Below are 25,647 nucleotides of genomic sequence, written 5' to 3' on the forward strand. Positions count from 1 at the left end.
GTCAATAAACAAATGTATAACAACCACACTTGTATTCACACCATATAACCCAAAAGCATCTTCGCTTTTGTCTTGATCGTAGTAAGATTTGTTCTTGATGATATATTGTACTGGTGGATTGAAAATGGTGTCGCGGTTTTGAGCCATTATCATATTGATAATTTAGTGTATTCATATTAGATTTAGATTTTTTAAAGTTGAGATTTAGTGTAATCGTTTAGTTTTATTTCATTATAATTTGTAATACAAATATATTAACTTATATCAAAATTTTATTTATATATATTTACCAAATCAATCAAGACAAAAGAGGAGCAGACTTTTTTGTTTTGATATTATAGCACAATTTCTTTGACAAAAATTGTATTAAAAATATTATTAAATTTAGAAATCAAAATACTTAGAGAATATAACTCCTCCATATATCAACCAATATCTATCAAAGTATCCATAAAAACATTAATAACAATGTTTTCGTCTATATATAAACCTTTTTAAAAAATTATGAACTTAGAGACACTTCCATAATATTACATTCTTAAAATATTTTAGATATATATAAACAATATCTTAACCTCACCAACGTTTCTATATATTAACAAATCTGTTCCTAGAAGTTAATATATCTTTTTTAAAAAAATCTAATATTTTGTTAAAATAATATCCCATCAAAATAGCAACTATGAATTTATGAAATCTATATATTTTTATTTAAGTAAAAAGCAACAATTATAGTAGTATTAGTAACAATTATTTATATTTGCACTAGAGATATAATAGCTTTCGGTTAGTAAATTTTTTCTTAATAGCCAAGTTTTCGTGTATGCTAATCTATTTTATGGATTCTATTATATCTAACCTAAATTTTATATACTAATATTCAGAATTAACATTCAACACAATAGACCTACTTGTAATCGCAGCCCTATAAATAGTCATGCATTAGTATGATTAGTCTCACATGTATTAGTATACATTTAGGTTTTCAGCTTTTCCAACTATAATCTGTCGTATTTAATATATATTCAAGGGTAATAAAATATATGTCTCATGTAAAGAAAATAGTTTTTATAAATGTAATAACCATATTTTATTGAAAAGTTTTGCATCAAAAATACGGGTCTGATCGGGTCTTAAAATTTATCAATCTCAAAATTCAATTAAATATAAACAAAATATTTATATCAAAATTTTAAATTGAGATAATAAAACTACTAATATATATAATATTTTAATTTATATTATAAAACTTAGAAATAAAAAAAATGCTATAAGTTTTTAGACATTAATATATATATATACATATATAAAACCAAAATATTTTCTTAAAAATTAATATTACAATTTTAGAAATCTGATTTTATATTAATATAATAATATAATTTTAATATTTATAGAATATAAAAGTGTTAATATTATAAATTTATTATTAAATTGATGTTTCATTTGGTAGTCAACCATAATTATCCTGTAAATTTACTAATTTATAACTGATGTACCAGTCATACGAATCGATTAATAATGATTTAAATCGCAACTACTCATGCAAACTTACACAACAGTAACTGCGTTTACGCAAATGACCCTAAACTAGCTTCAACGAGTGTGTCATGTTTGTTTATAACGAAAAATAACAAATTCATGTGGCGGTTTGGTTGGATATAAACATGTAACGAACACGAAGACTTGTCTAAAGAGACGAGACGTCAATGTGTCTTCCACTGCTTGAATATGAGCGTGACTGATCGTTCTGAAAACGATGTTTCTTGATTTTCTTGTGTATATAAACTGCGTGTGGATGATCCCTCTGTATTATTGAAGATTCCAAGTTGTGACATTTGAGCCGTAGAAGGGGATGATGAACATTAATGATAAAGACAACAATATAGATGGTCATGTACTTTCGCCTTTTTTGTTTGTGGCAGACACACTAATCGTGTTTACATTGTTATTTTATCATAACATTACATTTATGGGACGAAAACAGTGAAAAACGCATGCAAATCTAACGAATTATATCACTGGCAATACCTTTAACTGTTAGCAAAATCTTTTTCTCTCCTTTGTCGTAGTTGGAGCCTGCAATTGCAATTGTTGAAAAGACGTAAGTTCTCTTATTGCTTTTTTTGACCAAGTCACAGACGTGAGTGAGGAAAACAAGCTGATGAAGATAGCAATGAAGCCATGTAAATGGATTCCCACAGTGAACTAAAATAGCACTCTAGACTACGCTCTCATTCAGCTTTTGGCAAGTTGTAATATATGAAATTTGGAAGGAGAGAAACTCTCGCCTCCATGCCGGACTTACTCTTTCTCACATGGTTGTCCTGCAGAAGGTGTTCAATGTGATCAAGCTTTCTGGAACAGCAATTCAAAGATTTGTGAAAGGCTAATGCTCTTTTGGTCTTCTCGTTTATGGCATGTCTCTTATTTTCTGATTCCTATTTTTATATCTTTGCATCTGTACCCTTTCTTTTATGTTGGACAATTTAATTCTATAAAAGCCTTTTAACAAAAAATAAATGAAGACATGTAAAAAGGAGTTGTAAATTTTTTTTTGGAGGGGGGGGGGGGGGGGGGGGGGGGTTATAGCTAGTAAATCTTTTTATAGTGAATAATACAAACTTATGAGAAGTGAGTTAGTGCTCACTGGACTCACTGGAAATACAGTTATTGAGAAAGATAAAAGCTTTTTTGGACCGGAAGATATAGCTTATGTAGCACAAAAGCTTGAAAGATAAAACAAGAAAATTATCATGTTAAAGGTAGAAATTGTAATCCATTGATGAAAATTGGTGTTATAGAGAAGACTATAGAAATTAAATCATGACAATGATTTCATTAGCTTAACTTAATACTTTTCATATAGATAAGAAAATAATTAAAATATATTTATGTTTTTAATAAATACATTTAACCAATATTTTTCAAATAAATAAAATTATTTACAAAATCAAATTAACTTGTAATTAAAATTAATCTCAAAAATATAAATGTATTGAAATTTTAAAGTGACACTTTTTGTAACAATAAATATCAAAATAACATTTTTATGAAATAAAGAGAGTATATCATTAATTTAGTGATAAGAAATCCCACTAAACTTTTTTTTTTTTTTGTAAATGGAATCCCACTAAATTTCATGTCAAATAAAGTGAATTTTCCCATAATTAACCTACGCATGCATGCCAAACAAATGCAACTGAGATGAATTAAAACAAAAAAAATAGTAAGTCAGTGTATGTTTTGGACATGAGAAAGACCTCGCATGCAAAAAGCCAACCCACAAAATGGTTGCAGAACACATAATTGCCTAATAGGAAGAAAACACATAACTTCTTCATTTTTCAAGATAATTGAATTGAGTTTTTATTTATTTAACTAACAAAACAGAGTTTTGAGTAATCATAAGTAACAAACATAAAGAAAAGTTTGAGTAGAAATAGTATGGCCTCATATAACTGATAATGTATAGGCTTTATTATTGTAAAATCATGTGAATCTATCAGCCCTAAGTAATATGCAAATTTTGGTTGAGAATATATATATTTGAACCCATTTCTAGCTAAAAGCTCTATAGGCAGCTAAAATATATATATATATATATAGACAATTAGCTTAACAGACTCTTTTGTAAACTTAATATGTCAACATATAAAACATGTTTTCATCCGTGTTAAAACATAAAACATGTTTTCATAAAGAAAATAAAATGTAATTTTAGACAGGATTTCAAAAGAGATATCATTTCACTCAACTTATCTATTGCAGGCAAAAAAACATACGGCGTCGTGATTAGTTGACAAATTCATTAGTTTTGCTTTCTCTGATTTTTTTCTAAGCAACTTCTCTTTGTGTCACTTAAAAATCTGAGTTTGAAAACAATTCTGCTTTATTTTCGATTTGCAATTGCTTTATTTTCGTAAGAAAAAAAGAGAGAGAGAGAGAGTTATTTTTGTTGATAAACGTATTGAAAATTACGTTGGTGGTTAAAGTGGTATTAATACATGTTGAAGCTTTGAAGGGTCACACTTGTCCCAACCTTATAGTGTTGTCCCACGTCAGGATGTCTCATTAGTGACATCCACTTACCTTCACAATTCACAAACAAATCAAACGACCCTTTATCACATATCAATCAAAACCATCGGATGAATACTTTTTTTCTTTTGGTTAAAACATCGGATGAATATCAAACACAGATACATCTAACATAAAATTATAGGTTGATTCAGTAAATATAAATCTGCTAGGTGTCTCATTTTAATCATGTTTTTATAACATGGATGTGGAATCTATACCGGAATACTATTTTGATTTATAGGAAGCCGTTTTAATCAACGTCAAACGTGTATAATAACCAAGTAAGAGCTCAGCTTTGTGATTGAGGAGATTCGATCCTTAAATTACAATAACCAAACATCATTGAATTGCATGTACACCAGAACAGTTATGAGGTATCAGGTATGCACATATATTAATTGTGATCCATTCTTGTAGAACTATATATGCCCATCTTCTTCAGACAATATGCTCCTGGTTCGGTACCTTTCTTTTATAAATTTATAATAGTCAAACGTGTTCTATTATGTGACTTATCTCAAGTATTGTCGTAAATTGGCAGCTTTCAGTGTATTGGGTAACTAGCGAGAAAATATACGAGATTATAACTTGGTCATATTAAAACCTCCAGACTATACAGATCATCTCAAATATCTCTAAAAGTAGTGTCTTAAAATTTAGGTTAAAAAGTTTACAAAAAAAAAAAATAGGTTAAAAGCTAATCATCGTGTATCAAAATTCAGACTATACAGATCATCTCAAATATCTCTAAAAGTAGTGTCTTAAAATTTAGGTTAAAAAGTTTACAAAAAAAAAAATTAGGTTAAAAGCTAATAATCATCGTGTATCAAAATTCAAAGAGGGGTGAGAAAAGGAGAGAAACACAGATCGGAGACAAGAAGATTCGCTCGTGGGCGAGCAAAGATGATAAATAAATGAAATAAAGTGAGGAAAAAAAGAGACAAAGCGATTAAATATCCCAACTAAGATTGGTCTCCCTCTTCTCCTTCGTCTGTTCGCCATCATTACCATCTTGATGGGTCCTGACTCCTGACCCGACTCGGTACTGTCTTGCTAGGTCTTTACCCGACCCGTTTTTACCATTACCCGTTGATCAGAGAGAGAGAGACTTGGACAAAAGTATAAACTTTATATAAAAGGGTTAATTGTCTTTTTGCAACCTAAAAAGGGATTTGTTTTCTTCTTTTAAATTAAAAAAAGGGATTATCTTCTGTCACAAAGATGAAAAATGCTAGTTTATTCAAGTAGTTGTATCCTAAATACTTTGTAAAGCACTAGTTCCTGAAATCAGGCAAATTAATAGTGAACCTTTAGTCTTTACCTTCAATAATACCCCCTTTTGTAATAAAATGGTTTTTAGTGAACTTCCATAACAAATCATTATTTTCACGAATTAACTTTCATACAATTTTTATTTTGCGAAAATGATCTGTCATATTCAAGAAAGAAACTAAACTATATGATCCTGCCCACCACATACTCTTTGCGCAATTTAAAAGTCTTCTTGCTATTTGATTAATTAAAAATTTAGGTCAATCAAATGCTACTGTCGCTTTGATAACTACGAAACATCATTTGAAAATGATATAAAACATTATAAAATATAGGAACCATGAATCTAATTATGTTCTAGATCTTATCATAAGCCATCCCCTTCTTATTAATCAAGGAGCATTTTTTAGAGTAACCTTTGTTTTGTAAGTTATTTACATGTGTGTCATGCTAACGTGGCGGCACCATATTCATTCTCAGCCCATTTTTAGATTTACCCTCAATTTACTAAAATAATTACATATGAATGCCATTGTGATACATGTGAATAATCGATTTATATAATATAGTCTCATAACCGAATTATTCGCATTCAATTAATGATGCATCCGTTTATAGCAACCTTAATTTACTGCATTTAATTTCGTGTATTAATTTAATGCCACTAATTTATTGTCTTTAATTTCGTGTGTACATTTATAGCAACTTTTGTAGAGCGATTTTAATTTGGTTTCGATTTTGGAAACTACTATGATTGGCAATTATGATCCGTCCATAATGATTAAACAATCATTCCTTATATCATTCATTCATTTTCAAAATAGACAATTATGATGTCATTCAAGGAATGGCAATTATGAGTCAAAAATATCGGGTATTAATTGCATAATACTAACGGAAATTTAAACTTGGTGCACAAGATCTAAAAATATATATAATGATAGTGGATGTCATTCCGAACAAAATAAGTCGTGTACATGTAGGTGTGATTATATAAGGTTTTTATTACTTTTATTGCCTTATAATTCGTGTACATGTTGCTCCTTTTTTTTGTCTGATAGCAATCCGTCTAATGGTTTCCAGGGTTTTAACCAGAGCATTTTCAAGCGAGAGACTAAGAATCGAAGTGGAGTTTTATCTTTCCAATTCACAAATTTTTGTAATTCACATTTTTTTAATGTTTACTTTTAAGTATATTACTTTTATCTTTACCTTTCTAATTTACAGGTTTTTCTGCGAGAGACTAAAGAATCGAATTTGAGCTTTACCTTTCTAATTCACAGCTTTACATTTCTAAGTCGGTAAAAAAATACTGACTTTTTTTTTTTTGATCAACCATTCTCATATTAAGCTAAAAGAGTTTAGGCCCAGTAAGAGGCCCTATTACAAAAAGAAGATTTGGCTAATAGATCAGCAGACCCATTAAGCTCTCTAGAGATGAAAGTAAAAACGCAGAAATTAAAAGACGACGATAAAGCTTCGATATCCGCAAGAACTCCGTGGATGATCTTCGGTTTGTTGATCGAAGTGATGGCCCTGATGAGCACAAGAGAGTCTGACCTGAGCCAGATTTGAGAGTAGCCAAGATGAATGGCGTGTTGGAGAGCCGATCGCACCGCTAGGGCTTCCGCTAAGAGGACCGATTGCACATGAGTTTGAAATTGACAACCTTGAAGAGTTTGGGCTTCTGGAGCTAGGAAGATCCAACCAAGTCCCGTCGATTCTGAGGTCTTGTCCCAAGAGGCATCAGTATTGCATAAGATTGTCCCTCGGGGATTGTCGGTGTGCGATTCAAAGTGAGCTCCTTTCCGATGATTCTGTCTGTACCACAAGTCAATTGAGCTTCGGTCCATTCTCGTGCTGCCGATAAAGCTTTTGAGACCACCTCCGAAGATGATTGTTGTCTTCTTTCGAAAAGGAGTTGGTTCCGCGCTATCCATAGAGTCCACATGATCCAGGGGAGGATGTTTGTCGGTATCCCCGTAGGAGGTAGACAGACCCATGCTCTCGACATTTCAATTACTTCGATGATCGTTTGCTCCGGAGTTAAAACCACCGGCGTCTGTAGTGGAACAAGCTGCCATACCTCCGCAGCAAAGGTACAGTTGAGGAAGAGATGGTCCACTGATTCAGTTTCGCCACAATGGATACATGAGATGTTGTTTTGAACTCTTCGTCTTTGTAGGTTGTGTCCAGTGGGGAGAGCTTCATGGAGTAGTTTCCAGAGAAAAAGTTTGAGCTTCGGGGGGCATTTCTCATCCCACACTGTCTTGTGCCAGTTGAGAGTAGCTAGGCTTGCAGGAATTGCTGCCTCCTGTAGGGTACTTTGTGAAGCTGAGGCGTATCCTGATCGTGATGTGTAAGCTCCAGTAGCAACCGGGTACCAAATGTACGAGTCCTGTGCTCCAGTGATGCTCGGTTTATTGGATAGGATCTCCTCCTTCAGATTTGGTAAGATCTCGTTGACTCGTTGGATATTCCATTCTCCTTTTCCTCTTAGTAGAAGGTCAGAAACATAGAGGTCCCTTTCATCTTCTTTTACAGGGCCGAGAGGGAGTAGAGCAGAAGCGGGTGATATCCAAGGTTTCCCCCACACTTTTGTTGTGGTTCCATCCCCGATAACTTTCCCCAGTTGTTCAACAAGTATGTCTCTTCCTGCTAGCACTCCTCTCCATCCATGAGAATCAGATTTTGCTACATTTACTCGTAGGAGATTTTCGTTTTGGCAATACTTCCCTAGTAGAACCCTCGATAGCAGACAATTAGGATTGTTTAACATTCTCCACGGTAGCTTGGCCAGTAGGGCAGTGTTGAAACGTTGTATATCCTTGAAACCCAAGCCTCCCATACTCTTTGGCATAGTTAATTTATCCCAGGAGACCCAGCACATTTTCCTTGTCCCATCACTTGAGTCCCACCAGAAGCGTGTAAGAACAGATTGTATCTTTTTACACAAGCTAACCGGTAATAGGAAACACGACATGGAAAAAGTAGGAATCGCAGATAGTACTGCTTGGAGAAGGGTCATCTTGCCTGCAGTGGATAAGTATCTAGAAGACCAGGAGATCGCTCTCTGTTGCATCCTATCAACAATAGAAGCGAATAGATCTCTTTTACGTCTTCCAAAATGCTCTGGCAAGCCAAGGTATTTGCCAACTCCTCTCTCCTTTGAGATATTGAGTATCTGCTTTGCTTTATTCTTTGCTGTTAAGCTTGTCTTTCTTGCAAAAGTAATTGATGATTTTTCCTGATTGATTTTTTGCCCTGAAGCTTCCTCATATTGTTTTAGGATCCTCATAAGTGTGGAGCAGCTTCTCTCGTCTGATTTGATGAAGAACATGGTATCATCAGCGAAGAGCAAGTGATTAATGCGTGGGCAGTGTGTTGCCACTTTCACTCCTACGAGACACCCATCTCTTTGAGCTTTTGCGCATAGCCCTGACAAGACTTCGCTATAGAGAATGAAGATATACGGGGATAAAGGGTCTCCCTGCCTGATTCCGCGTTGCGGTGTGACATTTCCAAGAACAGCATCGTTTATCAAGAAGGAGTAAGATACCGAGGAGATGCACTCCATGATCCAGGTGATCCACTTTTCATGAAAACCTAGTCGTTGCATCACTGTCTTGATGAAGCACCACTCTAACCGATCATATGCTTTGCTCATGTCGGTCTTGACCGCCATTGAGCATTGCTTTTCTGCCTTTGATGTCTTAAGGTAATGGAGTGTCTCGTGGGTAATCAAGACATTGTCAGCGATTGCTCTTCCAGGTATAAAGGCCGACTGATTCTCTGATATCACTGTCTGTAGTATAGGCTTTAAACGCAGTGAGAGTATTTTTGATATAACTTTATAGTAAACGTTACACAGAGCTATTGGTCGGTAGTCTGAGACCATCTTTGCGTCTTTTATCTTGGGAATAAGTCTGATGAACGTAGCATTCACAGTAGATGGCAAATGACCATTACTAAAGAAGTGTTGTATCTCCCTTGTTATTGCAGGTCCCACCGTATCCCAATTTGATTGGAAGAAGCTGGCTGAAAAGCCATCTGGCCCAGGGGCTTTATCTGGTGTATGGAGAACATACCTGTTTTGATCTCAGTAGCAGAGGGGAGTTTGATTAGCTGTTCGTTCATCTCGTGAGTGACTTTTGGTGTCAGAGCCCGATAGACGGTTTGTGTGCAATCTGCATTTGAGGAGGTAAATATTTCTGTGAAGTACTTTGCTATGTGTTCCACTATTTGCTCCTCCTCGTAGTAGACTTCGCCCTCACTGCTTTCAATAACTGATAAACGGTTTCTTGCTCTTCGTCCTTTTGTTGCAGCATGGAAGTATGCTGTGTTTTTATCCCCCAAAGTTAGCCACAACTGTCTACTCCTCTGCTTCCAGAATTCCTCTTCAGCTCTATAGGCTTGGAGAAGGGAGAGATTGAGAGTTGAGATGTGGGAGTCATCTGCAATTGTAGCTGATAGTGCTTTATCCAGACCCGCTTGGAGTTTTTCTATTTGTTTCCTACTGTTGAGGTGTTGATTTTTGCTCCAGTCTGCTATTGCTTTTCGGCATTGTGAGATTCTAGAGGTAACCTGAGATCCAGGGTGTTCATTCCATGCTCTCTCCACTATCTCTGTCACTTGTTGGTTTGATCGGAGTCTCCTATCATACCGAAACATCTTCTTGGGTTTTTTCTTTGTAGGGTCGAAGATCGTAAGGAGAGGCCTGTGGTCAGAGACTTCGTAGCGTAGATAGTGGCTCCTACTATGAGGGAAGAGGTCTGACCATTCACTGTTTGCAACCGTTCTGTCCAGCCTGCAGTGTACCACATGTGTTCCACGTTTTCCTCTCCAGGATAGGAAATTACCTGAGTGTTGTACATCAAACAGGTCACATTGGGAGAGAAAGCTTCGGAAAGGTACGAAACTATTCTCTGATCTGTCATTGCCTCCTGATTTTTCTGAGTTGTCTGTAATCTCATTAAAATCTCCGGTTAGGAACCAAGGACCCGGGCGTGAAGCTGGTGTAGTAGCTAGGATATTCCAGATTTCTTGTCGGTTTCTCACATCCGGAGCTCCATATGTGAAGGTACTATTAAAGGTCTGCCCCTTAACTCTTGTAACTGTGTCGATATAGTTGTGACAGGAAGAGGTAACTTGGATGTCAATGTTTTTGTTCCATAACATGGCTAATCCTCCTCCTCCATGTCCGTGGGGAGACACCAGAAAGTGGGACTCATAACAGAGGTCTTTTAGCTCATCAAATACAAAGCTATCGGGGTTTTTTGTCTCCATCAAGAAGAGAATGTCAGGCGTGTGCAGCTTGTGGAGATCTTTTAGGCGCTGGACTGTCTTAGGGTTTCCCAAACCCCGACAGTTCCAGCTTAGTACAGCTAAGGAAGAGGAGGCTCTTGGGTGTGAAAATCCTTCTGAGGTTTCACACTTGCAGGTATAAGCACTGTTTTTGGTCTCCCATCATTTGTTTGAGGGGTGTTTCTGGCGTTGGAGGATGAAGCTTGTCCTTGCTTAGGTGTTGAGTTTGCGTGTCTAGCAGGAGAGTTACGTGCAGCTGTAATATGGCGCTTACGTGAACCCACACCACTGAGGGCCTTCGTTTTGGGAGTTTGTCTTTTTTCCTTCGGAGGTCTGCCTCTACGCTTTGGTATCTCCATTCCAGGCCCCGGGAGCAAGATAGGTACACTGGTCTCCGGCATCACAACTTGTGTTTCGTTGAGAGCTGCTCTCGATGCTGCTGCAATGATGGAGTCAGCCGTCCTCTCCATTATGCCATCTGCATTACTCTGTAGCACTCTGTGTCGTCTTGCTTCTCTTTCTACCGGGTCTGGGCAGTTTGTATACTGGATGGTTACATCGACTAGCTCTTGGATCACCTCCTCCCTCGATGGGATTCCAGCAGCATGTGGGAAGTCGCTTAAGGCTAAGTTTCTCTCCAAGGAGCGCGTGTACTCTGTTGGCTGGTGATTAAGTTCAGGAGCTGGAGTACTAGGATCATCGATATTGTTATCAGCCAAAGGTGATTGTTGAGTTTTCTTCTTTTCTCGCCAGATCATTTGGTTTTCGTAAGGGTTTGTGATATCTCTGTAGTCAACCAAACTTCTTGTGTTCTGTCCCGTAGGTTCCAAGTTGTGGTTCTTCTCAGCACGTGCGGCTCTGTCAGTTGTAACACTCTGCAGTCGTGGTAGAGGTGCTGGAGTGATCTTGTTTCGTATCGGTCTTGCCGACTCTCTGGAATGAGAGATGCGCTCTCCAAAAGGTCGTCCATGACGATCTAGGCGGCGTTGGTACTCTCCCTCCTTCGCGGTGGGGTCCTGACGACTGTTCGGAGGATATGGTTGATAACGTGTTTCTCTACGAGGGGGATTTCTACGGTTATCCATTTCAAAGGAGGGGCGCGCTGTGAGATCTCTACTGGAGGGAGTTTCTCTTCTCGGGTTTACCGGGCAATCTTTTGCGTAGTGAGTGAGGCAGTTGCAGAAAGAGCAAAAGTTCTGCAATCCCTCGTACTCAAGGGTAACAGGTGCCTCCTCTCCAGTATCGAAATCTACGATAGTGTCTGTGATGATAGGTTGCAGTCCATTGAGGGAGATCCTCATTCTCATCGCTGTTTGGGTTATAGCGTAGTCGTCTAGGGTCCCCAGCTCTAGCCCTATGTTGTAGATTACTTTCTCGTGCCAGAAATGGAGTGGGAGGCCCTTGATGTCGATCCAGAACGGGATCTGAGATGGGAAGTCTGGAGAGATGATTGGCTCCCATCGTTGTAAGATTATCATCCAACCGTTCAGGTGGTATGGCCTGTTGCTAAGCACACTGAGGATGTCATCCTCTCTATCGAACCTGAACTGGAAGCGGTCATGACCTAGGTCAGAACCCGAAGCAACTCCTTTTAAGGTCCAACTGCGTGGGAGCTCTTCTAGGATTTGTGGTATCGATTGATATCTTGGGTTCGTCAGACGTCCAATGAGAGTTTGCTGATTTCGTTGGATGAGAGCAGAGTTGTCGAAACTAGGGGCTCTGATTCTTCTATGGCCTGCATCAGCATTATTATGAGCAACACCCTTCCCCTTTTCAGCAGTTGTGTAGCGTCTTTGAGACATCTTGCACCTTTGAGAGTCAGGTAAGTCCGTTGAGAGATTTGGCACAGAGTATCACAGTTGATAGGAGTATACAGATCTACGCTTTGCTTGCAGGAAGGTAGTGGAGATGAGATTTTGCGGAGTTTTCAACCAGATCTTTCAAGAGAGTTTGCTTGAAGACTTGTGGAGGGTGCTACTTGCGGTAACAAACTAGGGTTCTCTTGTGGTTGAGGAGTGAGAATTTGAAAAAACTAGCCAAACTTGGTAAACAAGTGAGTTGTCGCTTTCGTGCTATTACCCACAGGTTACAGCCCGTTACGCTAGCTCGAAAATCGTGCCTGAGAGAGTTTTCGTCGATCCCTTATAATTTTAGACTACTGCTTTCCAGGATAAAAAAAATACTGACTTGCTTTACCTTTCTAAGTCGATAGGTTTTTTTTTTCAAATTAGGCCATAAGTATCTTTCCTTATTTCTTTTATGTTTACTTTTAAGAATATTATATGCAGCTGTTTGTTACTCTTTGTTATTTTAATATTTTTGATTAGCAGTTATATAATTTCGGTAAATGAATAGACTTGATTTTTTTGAATTGTTGTTTACTGATTATTAGCTAATAATCAAGAATTTGATAATAGTCTCATTCATGGAAGACCAACTCAGAGAAAACAGCCACACAAGATATGTTTTATTATATGATTTATATTTGGTGTTCATATTTTCATATACAAATATGAGGACTGGCCACATATTTATTTAATTTATTATAATTGTCACACATATAAATAATATGGAGAATATATATATAGAGAATATGAAATTTAATATAAGTAGGGAAATATATATCTAGCATATTGTAAAGTCGGAAATATAGAAACTTATATCAAAATATTTTTTCTCTATATGGAATTTCGGTTACCGTACAATTAAGCTTAACTTACTTGGTAAAACAATATATTTAAAGCTTCTTCACACAAGTTTGTCAACATTAATTGGATTTTTAATTTATGGAAATATATGAATATATGGTGGAGCATTGATAGTAGTACATTTACTACTCAAAATATTCTCACGAGTTTATATCTTTCTTTTTTTTAGTATAAAACGAATAAATTCAATATTGGACGAACAATCTAACATATAATTACTTTTCCTTTATTGATTAATAGGTGAATACATTTATGAACAAATTCAAATTAATAAATATGTATCATCCCTTTCTTATTAATAGGGAAGCAAAGTAAAAAATAACCTTTTAGTTAATACTTATTTACCCCAATACCATACTGACATGTCAGTTCCACAATTCTCTTCAGACCATATTTAGAAATACCCTTAACTTACTAAATATATTACAGGTTTTGTCATTGGTCTCACTTCTCTCAAATATTGGTTTAGACTATAGTTACGTATATAAATCCTTTTTTCCTATTTATGACAGTGTTTCGAACACCATAAATAAGAAATATGAATCCTTGCGTAGCCCGTAATAAGAAAATTGGAAATAAGCAGTGATTAATTACTCTATATATTTGACTATATTAATAAAGAGAATAATTTAGTTTCTTATTCTGTACAAAGTAAGTTACTCATAGTTAGCAACATTTATGCGAGATTTTCCTAATCAAAATATGAAAATTTATTTTTGCATTTAAAGTAAAAATACGCGTACTAAGTATGATTATTTAATTTGACCAAAAAGTATGATTATCCTCTATATATTAATAAAAAATATTTTAAAAGTTGTAACCTTAAGTTTGTATTAACTAAAAGAATCTTGCTTAAATGTCACTTAATTATGATGTTAATTTTATTTACGTGGCACCATAAAAATCAATTAAAAATTAGTAAGTTCAAAATCCAATTTCTAAGAAATATTATATTTATCCAAACATAAATGTATATGATATGATAAACTTAATACTCGGCGATCTCATTAAATTAATACTCGGCAATCTCATTAAATTAATACTCGACGATCTCATTAAATGATACTTTCTTTAAATGGCTCAAGGTTGATTTATATTGTGATTCAACATAATATTTTTTTTAAATGTGTAAGATATACTCTTAGTCCATATTACTAAAACAGAAATTTAAATCAAAATTTACTATATATTATGGTCTAAGTATTGCATGATTTTGGTATAAAACAGAAACTAATGATTTTCTAAGTGTTGTTTTTTTTAATTAATAACAAAGAGACGCTTTGATAAAATAATAGCAAAAGAGACGCAGCTATTCAAAATTGTTTTGTGAATAAAAGAAAAAAATATTTTATAGCAAAGAGACACAATTTTCGTTTAGTTTTCAAATTTGTAATTGTCTTTTTTAATATTTTAATTTTCCATCTTATATTTTCAAAACGAAAGTAAAAATCTGATATTTTGAAAATTAGTATAACTTCAAAATCGAAAAATATTTAAATTTTATTTACTGACAAGTTAGTAAAAGAAAATATCCATATGTATCAGCCCAACATATAGATGATTATATAAACAAACAAAAATTGTAAAAAAAATCGATCATATATAAATCTTAAATTTGTCAATAAAATATGTTTAATTAGAAAATAACTATTTGTTTCGGATTATCTATAATCAATGTCGTTTAAATGTTCTTTTTAGTTTTAATTGAGTCGAAATAGGATCAATTGTAAACTGTCGGTATTATGATCATTAGAAGACAGTAAAAATCCTAAGATTTGAACCAAATTTTCCTGATACACAATTTATGTATCAAACTCTTTTGGTAAGTTTAAATTAATTGTTTTTATACCATAATGTTTGAATAGTTGAGAAATTTTTTGATCAAGTTAATGATTCCACCAAATTTTTAAGCTTGGTACAAAATTTTGAAGAAGTTCTATATGGTAAGTTTAATTTAAGATAATAATATACTTTGTCACCAAGACTAAAATTTCGACAACTTAAAACAACTTTTCTAAATATGTTTGTGGTAGTTATTAAAAATTTACGTAAATATTGGTTCAATATATCACATTAAAATATGGTTTTTAGATAATTAGTGCTAATTATTTTAACTTTTCAAACAATCCGAAAACCTATCTATGCTTACTATATATATACGGTTGAGTTTTTCCTTATAAATACCATCAAATGTTTTCATAACCCTTAATCTATGATTATAAGAATATCAATGATATCTCATTTTAATTGTTTGATTTGAGCTTTTATATTTTTTTATGTGTACCAAATATTTATACTTAATTAATTATTCTACATTGAAAAAAACATAAATATCAAATATATTTTAAACACAAAAACACATGTATTCAGAAATCATGAAATTTTACAATATGAAAACATAAATTTTAAAATAAATATTTCACCATGCGCAAGGCGCAGGTCTTATCCTAGTATATAACTAATTAACAAACTAAATTTTTGGTGAGGTTGGTATGCTTTTTGATAAGAGTAACTGGTATGCTTCCATGCCGTTCATACTGAATACTATTATCTCTTTTGATTTCCTGATAAATAGCAAATATGTTTGTAAAATACTTCCTCCAGTTTGGTTATTCAAACGTATGTATTTTGTAGTTTTAAGAACACAAATAGGGTTTATTAGGTTAATTAGACTTGGAAGTTGCAGTATATATAGCTAATGAAGGGATCTTCTGGACAATTGGCATTAGAATACGATTGAGCATACGTGTTCCATTTGTACGACCAGTTTTTATCACAAAAATACTCCTTTCTATTAGTCAAAACAATAATCAATCATCCTCTCTTTTCCCTAATTATACTCTTTCCATTTAATATTAAGTATCGTTGAATAAAAAATTTATCGTTGCAAAATACGTGTCATTTTAGCATTTCAATACATAATTTATTAATTTTATTTTTCTGTTTATTTTTTAATGGTTGAAATATAAGTAAATATATGAGTAATGATATTTTTATATTAAAAATATGAAAAATCAAATGATTTCTTAATCTGTGTGTAGAAGTCTAAAACGATATTTAATATGAAACAGATAGAGTAATATATTTCTGACACAAAAATTAGGATTTTATTTTAAGTGCAAAAATGTTTTAACACGGATGGAATACTATAAATATTTCTAGCTTGAAGCTTCTGTACTACGTACATATAGTTATACCTGTTTAAGAATAATACTTAGAGAATAGTTTTGCGACAAGAAATCCCATGAGCTTTTCTTTTGTCGTGATTATATTCATACATACGTGGAAGAAAATTATATGTATGGTTTACTTTCACGTGGATATGCACATGTTTCGACCATTTTACCAAATAAATCTATCATGTGTATATACTGTCGATCTTTCCAAAAAAGCAATACAAAAAAAGATGAAAGCATACAAGCAACCACAAAAGTTTCGATGGTTCTATTCTATAATGACTATACAAATATATTTGAGTATTTGAATTAGAATCAAAAGTAATACACACTAGATCTTGATCCGCGCTTTGGAAGCGCGGAATATATTATGATGGAAAATTTTACTAATAACTTAATAAATATTTTGGTAATTTTTAAAGAGTGTGTATTTAAAATATTTTTGCATTTAAATTAGTGTTTTTAAATTCAATCCGATTGTGATTATACCGGTTAATCCGGAGATCTGATAATTCAATTTAGGTTTTTAAAAATTCATATTAAAAAAATTACTACCCGAGACTAACCGATTGAACTGATGGATGGCCGATATGTAATCTAATTTGATTTAAATTATAATAGTTTCATAATTTGTAATCTTATAATCCAAATTTTAAAATTCATTATTTTACAATTTATGAAATTATGATGTTTCTACAAAATTTTAAAGAGAAAATGATAGATATAAAATAACTAAGATTAATTATTGTACTGTTTGGAAACATTGATAGTAGTATAAAAAATATATTGTTTGGAAACAGTGATAGTAGTATAAAGAAATAAGTATATTGTTTGGAAACATGGATAATATTATAAAGAAATGAACATTAGTGATTAATGTGGGTTTAACTATAAAGTATAAAGGTGTATTTAATTTAAAAAGTTACAAAATAAATGTTAAGTCCAATAGAATGTTTCTGTTTTAATAAGATAAATGTATCATATATAGGAAAATACTTTATAATTGAGGACAAATACAGATAATAGACCGGGAGCTTGTGGTCAAGTGGTAAGGGGAAGGGTTTGGGATGTCACCACATTTCAAGTTCGATCCACCTGCCATGCGAAATTAAGTCACATTTTCCTGGTCACCTAACACGGATATGGGCTAATGCATTTCGGCCCATTTGAATACCCGGGAGAGGGTCTATCCGTGGGCTGCACCTCTCACCCGGGGGTTAGGTCTGTATCTTTAATAGATCCGGGTTTAACCCTTTTTGTTTAAAAAAAAAAAACAAATACAGATAATAATATTGGTGTAAGCGTGTACATAAATATTGAGCGTGTGGGTGTGCCTACGAAACATGAGGTACTGTGGGCTCACGGTTCGCGAGTGCGCGTGGTGAACGTCCCCACAAAATTAATTATTCAGATAAAAAAATAATAATATTTACAAAAAATTAAATAAAAATATGTTAAAACAAAATTTAGTACTACAAGAACATGATTATTGAGGAGTTGTCACCCAATAAAAGATAATAAAATAAAGAAAAATAGGAGAGAGAAATACAGAGAGTATTTCGTAGATCCAAATATAGTTTATTGTCCTCATGTCATTTTGATACTGACTGTTTTTTCTTTAAAAATGAAATTTAATTAGATAATTTAATTTATTTGAAAAATAATATTTGATGTTTTAAGAAACCTACTAGCTTTTGATCTGCGCATCCGCGCGGTTATATTATTTTTTATAGAATTTATAGTATATAAATTAAATAATATATTTATATTACATATTTGCATTGTTTTGAAAACTGTACCGAACCGACCCGTCGAACCGGTCTGACCGTGACTCGTTCCTCAAACCGATTTTGAAATATGTTAAAAACTGGATTTAAGTTAAATCGGCAAATTCGTGCGTCCGTTCTGATGTTTGTTTATTATTCAGACCATATTTTTTAATTGCATTGTGATATATTTTTTTATTGGATGTGTTGCATCATTTATATAGTAATATTTTCTTATAAAAATCTAACTATGTATTAATATAAAGTGTAAATATAATTTCTTTTAAAAGAGTCTGTATCAACTTAAAATTGTATGTTTTATATATCAGTTATATATTTTTTTGTTATATGTGTATTGCATCAGTTAGATATATTTTTTTATTGGGTGTGTATTGCATCAAGTAAATAAAAAAAAAGTGAGCCTAAAACCAGAACCAGTGTATTTCTTAAACCGTATGATTTAAATATATAATGAATATATTCATATAGACTAAGAGATGTGTAATATTATAAAATACATGTTTGATAGTGTCATTCTCCAACTAATATTTAAACTACAAAGATTTTTAATTTATTTTAAATTATATGATATAATTAATTTATATTTCAAATTAATTATAATTGATTATAAGGAAAGAAATTCAAAACGTTAGTTTAGAAGTAGATCACGTTTTATTACAACAAACCTTTAAGATTTGATTGATAGATAGTATATATATGGAAATATTTTACAAAATCAGTTACACTAAATGTTCAATAACCATTAATCATTAAAATTTATTATTTATTATTTATTATTTATTTTAATTGCAGTAGCATGAGATAATAAATATTGTGAAAAAATTAAGGTTAAATAATATATGTACTTCAATTTTAATAATTTAGACGTAGTTTCATGTCAATGGTGTTGCTTTAAATCTGTGTTATTCTCCTGGCACTTATTGTATAAGTAATAATTAGTAGCAAAGCCATGCTCAAAATATATGAAAATAAAGGACAAACTAAAACCATTATATAATGTCTAAGATATTGAGTTCATATCGAGGGATTATAACTATAAGCGCTGGGTTATAAGCAATTGTGATTTTACTATTTAGTTTTACTTTTTTTTTTTTTTCAGATTAAAAGTTATTTTAGATACAATAAAAAATTAAGAAGAATAATGATGGTTGCGTTAATGAGTAGTGGCGTGAGGGTTGTCATGTCAGCTACAATAGGCAAAGATAAAAGAATGTGGGAGACAGCCTTTGAGCCTTTACACATTTTTAAGTTCTGTTCTTTATTTTCTAAGAAACACATTTAAAATCGCGGGACTTCGTTAACTTCATTCGTGTAGTTAAAACTTAAAACCTATCATAATATTTTTTGTTGAGAAAATGTTTTGTTTATTTGCTTGACCAGAATTTCACTTTCGATGATTTTTTTCTTTTTTTTACGCTGATTAGGGTCTCAATAATCAAAGTTTAGAGATGATGCTGAAAGTTTTATGATCTATATACTTTCTGAGCATTTTGATCTCAATATTAACGATCATTTAAGTAATTGATCCTTTTTTTTTGTCGTTCATTCATAAATCACAGAAAAACCATATCATATCCCCGTAAACATAAAATTATTCATAAATTACGGCAATACCACGTCATATTTAACTAATTGATCAAACAAATATCTTTTGTGGTTTATTGGATTTGACGTCGCTAACAATATATATGGGGTTTTTATTTGCATCTGTAAAATATGTTTGATTCTAAATTTCTAATATCATCTTCTTTTGAAAAAGTTTTTAGGTAATGAATTATTGTTGAGTTTGTTTTTTACTTCTTGAAATAATTCATATGTTAATAATAGCACAACACACGCATATATATAACCAAAGTATACCTTATTTGATCATGCTTTTATTTGGTTAAATATTAAAATTCAGATGGCAAAAAACTAAAAAAAAAAGATTGAATTGGTAATTCGAATTGGCGGCAATGATATTATCGTCATGTACAACTTCTAAAAAGCTGTTGAGCAAATAGGATTAGGAAGACCCTTTTGTGTAAACGGTAATTGTGTTCATGCTATTAAGCAGTAAAAAGTTTACTGCACCACAATTTCCCTGAGAATCTGATCATAATTCATAAAAAGTATATAATATTTCCGTTTCATTTTACTTATCGTTTTAGACTCGTGCACATATATTAAAAATATTTAATTTTGTATATTTTTAATATAAAACATCATTACTATACAACTAATTAATCATATTTAAATTAATAAAAAATAAACATGAAAATAAAATTAATAAATTTTGTCTAGAAATTCTAAAACGACCTTTAGTTGGTAGCATATTTTTTTCTACAACTACAGTTGATTTAAAACAGATGGAGTATCAAATGGTAATAAAATCAAGGAGTGAGTGAATGCATGCTTTGAAAATTCCAGAATATACCGAAGTAACAACAAAAACATCATTAATATGCCTAATTCCATTTATATTCAATAGTATTTCAACATTGTTACAAACTTATATCAATACACAATTAATAGAGATACCATATTAAGAAAAACTAAAATGTGGTGGTTCCCACAGCAAAGGGGAATGAGATAGCCATCTACCTATATTTATATCTCCATAACTTCACTCATTTTCCTCAATCAAACACACTCATTCATTCTCCATCGTCGTCGGATACAACGGTCTGTTCCAATGGCGGATAACACTGATAACCGGAGAGCGATATGGGGAGTTCCGGAGAAGCTTCAGCTTCACATAGCCATGCTCACGTTACAATTCGGTTACGCTGGATTCCACGTGGTCTCGAGAGCTGCTCTAAATATGGGAATCAGCAAACTCGTCTTTCCTGTTTATCGTAACATCATCGCCTTGCTTCTTCTCCTTCCCTTTGCTTACTTCCTCGAAAAGTAACCTTTTCATATATAAAACCCTTTTCTTTCTATAAGTTGTGATTAACTAACAATTAATTGAGTAATCTAATTACTATAACTTACGTCGTTTAGGAAGGAGAGACCAGCGATTACTCTAAACTTTCTCATCCAGTTCTTCTTTTTGGCACTCATCGGGTACATATGTTCAATATATACTCACTTAGATATTTTCAGTAACAGAATTGTGTTACTAATAAATAATATTACACGACACAGAATAACAGCGAACCAAGGGTTTTACTTGTTGGGACTGGACTACACTTCACCAACATTTGCTTCTTCCATGCAAAACTCTGTCCCAGCCATTACCTTTCTCATGGCTGCTCTTCTCAGGTATTGATCCACCTCTCTTTCTCTTGTGAGCTCAATTATGAAAACAAAAATATAATTTAGATTTAAAACTCATGGACGACAGCAAATTTTACGTAACATAACGACCCACTTTTTGATGACAAAAAAAAAGAAGGAACCACTTTAATAATTTCATTTGACTTTGTCAACGTAGAATAAACCTACCATAAGTGGACAATGTATATACCTAGACGATATTAAATGCCATTTCCGGTTAACTTACAAAATAATGTGATCAATAATAGTAACAACACTGTTTATGGGTTGTATATGTAAAAAAAAACACAGGATTGAGAAAGTTAGAATAAACAGAAGAGACGGTATCTCCAAAGTCTTAGGAACAGCTCTTTGCGTAGCCGGAGCTTCCGTCATCACTCTCTACAAGGGTCCAACCATCTACACTCCCACTAGCCACCTCCACGCCCACCTTCTCACCACCAACCCAGCCGTACTAGCGCCGCTTGGAGACGCCGCGCCGAAAAACTGGACTCTTGGTTGCCTCTACCTAATTGGTCACTGTCTCTCCTGGTCCGGTTGGCTCGTGTTTCAAGCTCCGGTTCTAAAATCATACCCGGCCAGGCTCTCGGTTACGTCGTACACCCTTTTGTTCGGAATCATCCAGTTCGTGATCATCGCTGCTTTCTTTGAAAGAGATTCTCAGGCTTGGGTTTTTCACTCTGGCTGGGAGCTTTTCACCATCCTATACGCCGTTAGTTCTTTTTTTTTTACCTTTTCATTTTTATCCCTTAATTTCTTAAATATTTCGTTTTTAGCCCGTATGTTTTAAATCGATATTTTTGGTCCTCAGGGAATAGTGGCGTCTGGAATCGCGTTTGCGGTTCAGATTTGGTGTATTGACAGAGGGGGTCCAGTGTTTGTTGCTGTTTACCAACCTGTTCAGACTTTGGTCGTTGCGATTATGGCTTCGATTGCTTTAGGCGAGGAATTTTACTTGGGCGGGTATGAAACTAATAAATTATATATTCGGGTGCTTTATAGCAATTTTAATTAGTTAAGGACCGGAAAGAGAATTTAAATTGTGTCACGTGGCCACTCCCTAATGGCAGGATTATTGGTGCTGTGCTGATCATAGCGGGACTTTACTTTGTGCTATACGGTAAGAGTGAAGAGAGGAAATTTGCAGCTCTTGAGAAGGCAGAGATCCAGTCCATCGCGGAGCATGGTATCGAGCGAGTACCCGTTTCTCGGGGCTCCATCAAGTCGTCCATCACAGTTCCACTGCTCCATAAGTCAACGGACAACGTTTGACTTGTTCAGGGTCTCTCCAGCTAATAATAATTACAAACGCCATTACCCATTTAAAAGGGAACAAGAATGGTGTGCCGTTGTGTTTTATGACTTTTGTGTCTGCTTTTTTCTTTACTTTTTATTTTATTTTAATATTAATCACCTAAGCAAGGTTTTTGAGGGGGAAGAAAAGAAGCGGATGAGACATCATTGTTCATGAGGATAGTAGTGAAGATGACGATGATGATGAAGAATATGTGGGGGCTTGGATAGGGACTTCAATATATGTTATATTTGGCTGATAATTAGTGCCCTTTTGTTACATTTCTTGTGGTTTTTGGCTTCTATATCATCAATAGAATGTTATAATTTGCATTTATGGTTTCTATTATTGATCACTGTCAGAATATTCAATTTGGACCGCCTCACCTGCATTCACGTAAAAATACGGATCTACTATTAAAAATGATATAATATTCATGTATCCGAATTCCAAAGCCTTGACAATGAATTTAAAACAAATGCACAAATGGTTAAATGGTTATGAACTTATTTATCTTAGAAAATATCCCTGTTCAAAACTACGCTAAGCGTTAGTCGGGCGGCGACTCCGGGCCTAGCGAGTTACAAAAAAATCGAGGATTAATCGGGGTATACGCGAGGATTAGTTTATATTATTTTTAAATTGTAAATATAGGTATATATATGACTACGTGTTAAAATCAGACAAAGAGATGATGTAGGTCAGTGGTACGAGAGTCATCTAATTTGGGGAGAGGTGCCTGGTTCGAATCTTAAAAGGTGAATAAATTTTCTCTTGTTTTTAACTCCGCGAGTCAGAAAAAAAAATTAAAAACCAACTACATTTGTTCCACATCGACTAATTCTACTTTCAGAGGAGTCTTGAGTCTTCTATATATACAAACACAAGTTCTCCCTTCATCCCAGACGAATGGGCCTGTATCACGGGCCAATCATTTGTCACTGAGCCCAAAATTTAGCTAAAATAAATCGGTTCAAGCCTGATTAGGCGGCAATTAATCGCATCTTAAGCCATTAATCGCATCCAAATCGAGACGTGCCTTTGACGCCGAGCGCCTAGGCGGCCGCAAAATCGGCTAGGCGCCCGCGTTTTAGAACATTGGAAAATATCATAGAAATTTCTCTTTATTTTATTTTTCTGGTCTTTATATACAACATCTCCATTAAGAAAATAATTTACTATACTTCTTCTTTGATCAACTTCTATGACCAGAGAGACACACGAATTAATCGAGTTAGGCCTTTAACCAAATGTTAGTGGACTGTGTGGATTCAAGATTTGTTGTTTGCATCAACTATCAAGCGGAGACCAACTATATGGGCCGAAAATATATATTTGGGCTTAGTACAATCGTGCTAGCGTAGGTAGTGTACCTTGCCATGTAGTAAGGACACGCGAGGGTACATTATCACAGAGGCCAGGTAAGAATAAGATGGAAAGAAATTGCAACAACTAACCAGAATACAAAAAGATACAACACAACAAACAAGACAATAGTCAAGCCCACATGAAACGGACATGCAATCTTTAACACTAACCGTTACACAACGTAGTATCACGTTTTCATTACACAGATACATTGCACTTCTAAATTTTTCCATGACCCATGTCTGTATTCGAGACAAACAAATGTCGTTTTTATGTTTTTGATGGAGTAAGAATCTGATTTCACATTACAAAGACAAACCACATTTATATGTACCATATATAATTACACGGAGTTTATAGATTATTCACACATATGCATATATCACATTGATTATTTAGTGTATTTATATTGTATATGACAATGCCTTAATTAAGAGACTTTAGTGAAACCTTAAAGTGGCGAATGAAAGGAATCCCAATTAGAATAGCCACCATTAATACAAGTACTAAACGGAGAAATATCATCATCTCCTTCATGAACCCATGGAAACCCTAACGACATTGTAGCTTCTTCCCATATAGAAGAATCATCCGTCACCGGTAAATCAACGTTCATATGTTCCCATGATATCTCCTCTGTTGTTCCCCATGATGACATCTCGTTGGATGAACTAGGCGACTCCTCGTTGATCGAGTCGCTGCTTTTCCCACTGGTGATGCTGCTTGGCGTATGGGACACTTGTGTTTCCGGGTAACTTCTTAAGGACTCAGGGAGGTTGAGGTGAGCCTCGGCCCCATAGAGCTTGCGAGCTGCTGAGTCATAAGCCAAGGCGGCCTCTCGGGAGGTGTCGAAAGTACCGAGCCAAAGACGAGCTCCTCGGTTAGGCTCACGGATCTCAGCCACCCATTTGCCCCAAGTGCGTTGTCTAACGCCTTTGTAAGTACAAGACGCGTTGTCGGGTCCACCTTTTCCTCTCATGCATCCTTTCCTCGAACTAGCTTGGACCGTTCGTTGTTTCTTATTTGCACCAACCATATTGTCTTTGTGGAGTGGATAAGGCAAAACATGAGGGAATGTCTAAGTGCGTATATATAGTGGAAGATTGTGATGAAACGTGGCAAGGAGGAGACATAGCTGGCGCAAACATGACGGAGGGTCGTGTCGAGAAGAGGAAGCTGTAGTGTTGTCTTTGTGATCCTAACACTACACTTGTCTCGAGAGGCCCTTCTCTTTTTGGCAACAAAGATCGTAAAACCAGCAGACAGAGATCGAGAGATGAGTTTTAGATTTTCTAGTAAGAAAAGAGAGATATGGATAAGGTCTTCCGTGATTGGGGAAATATAAAAATATATCACTGAATTACAGGACCGGTGTGAACGCTCTCCACTCCAAT

The 25,647-nt window shown here is 34.1% G+C and overlaps 3 protein-coding genes and 1 long non-coding RNA gene across 4 annotated transcripts; 1 reads left to right on the forward strand and 3 right to left on the reverse strand.

Moving 5' to 3' along the window:
- Positions 1-1,888: 1,888 nt before the first annotated feature.
- LOC108841403 (uncharacterized) lies at positions 1,889-2,544 on the reverse strand. Its single transcript, XR_001948114.2, has 2 exons — positions 2,309-2,544; positions 1,889-2,079 (listed from the first exon to the last, which is right to left on the reverse strand). It is a non-coding gene; the product is annotated as an uncharacterized LOC108841403 (long non-coding RNA).
- Positions 2,545-10,739: 8,195 nt separating this feature from the next.
- On the reverse strand, positions 10,740-12,461 carry LOC108831116 (uncharacterized). Its single transcript, XM_018604684.1, has one exon. The coding sequence runs from the start codon at positions 12,459-12,461 to the stop codon at positions 10,740-10,742; it is 1,722 nt and encodes a 573-aa protein (XP_018460186.1).
- An 8,479-nt stretch (positions 12,462-20,940) lies between these two features.
- Positions 20,941-23,219, forward strand: LOC108843622 (protein WALLS ARE THIN 1-like). Its single transcript, XM_018616853.2, has 6 exons — positions 20,941-21,219; positions 21,316-21,378; positions 21,460-21,576; positions 21,883-22,303; positions 22,403-22,554; positions 22,662-23,219. Exons 1-6 carry the CDS (start codon positions 21,005-21,007, stop codon positions 22,861-22,863), a joined length of 1,170 nt encoding a protein of 389 aa, XP_018472355.1. The 5' UTR covers positions 20,941-21,004; the 3' UTR covers positions 22,864-23,219.
- A 561-nt stretch (positions 23,220-23,780) lies between these two features.
- Positions 23,781-25,587, reverse strand: LOC108841244 (dehydration-responsive element-binding protein 2D-like). The gene has a single exon (XM_056992180.1). It carries the CDS (start codon positions 25,287-25,289, stop codon positions 24,705-24,707), a length of 585 nt encoding a protein of 194 aa, XP_056848160.1. The 5' UTR covers positions 25,290-25,587; the 3' UTR covers positions 23,781-24,704.
- Positions 25,588-25,647: the final 60 nt, after the last annotated feature.

This window comes from Raphanus sativus, chromosome 2 (genome assembly GCF_000801105.2).
Source record: "Raphanus sativus cultivar WK10039 chromosome 2, ASM80110v3, whole genome shotgun sequence".
NCBI lineage: Eukaryota > Viridiplantae > Streptophyta > Magnoliopsida > Brassicales > Brassicaceae > Raphanus > Raphanus sativus.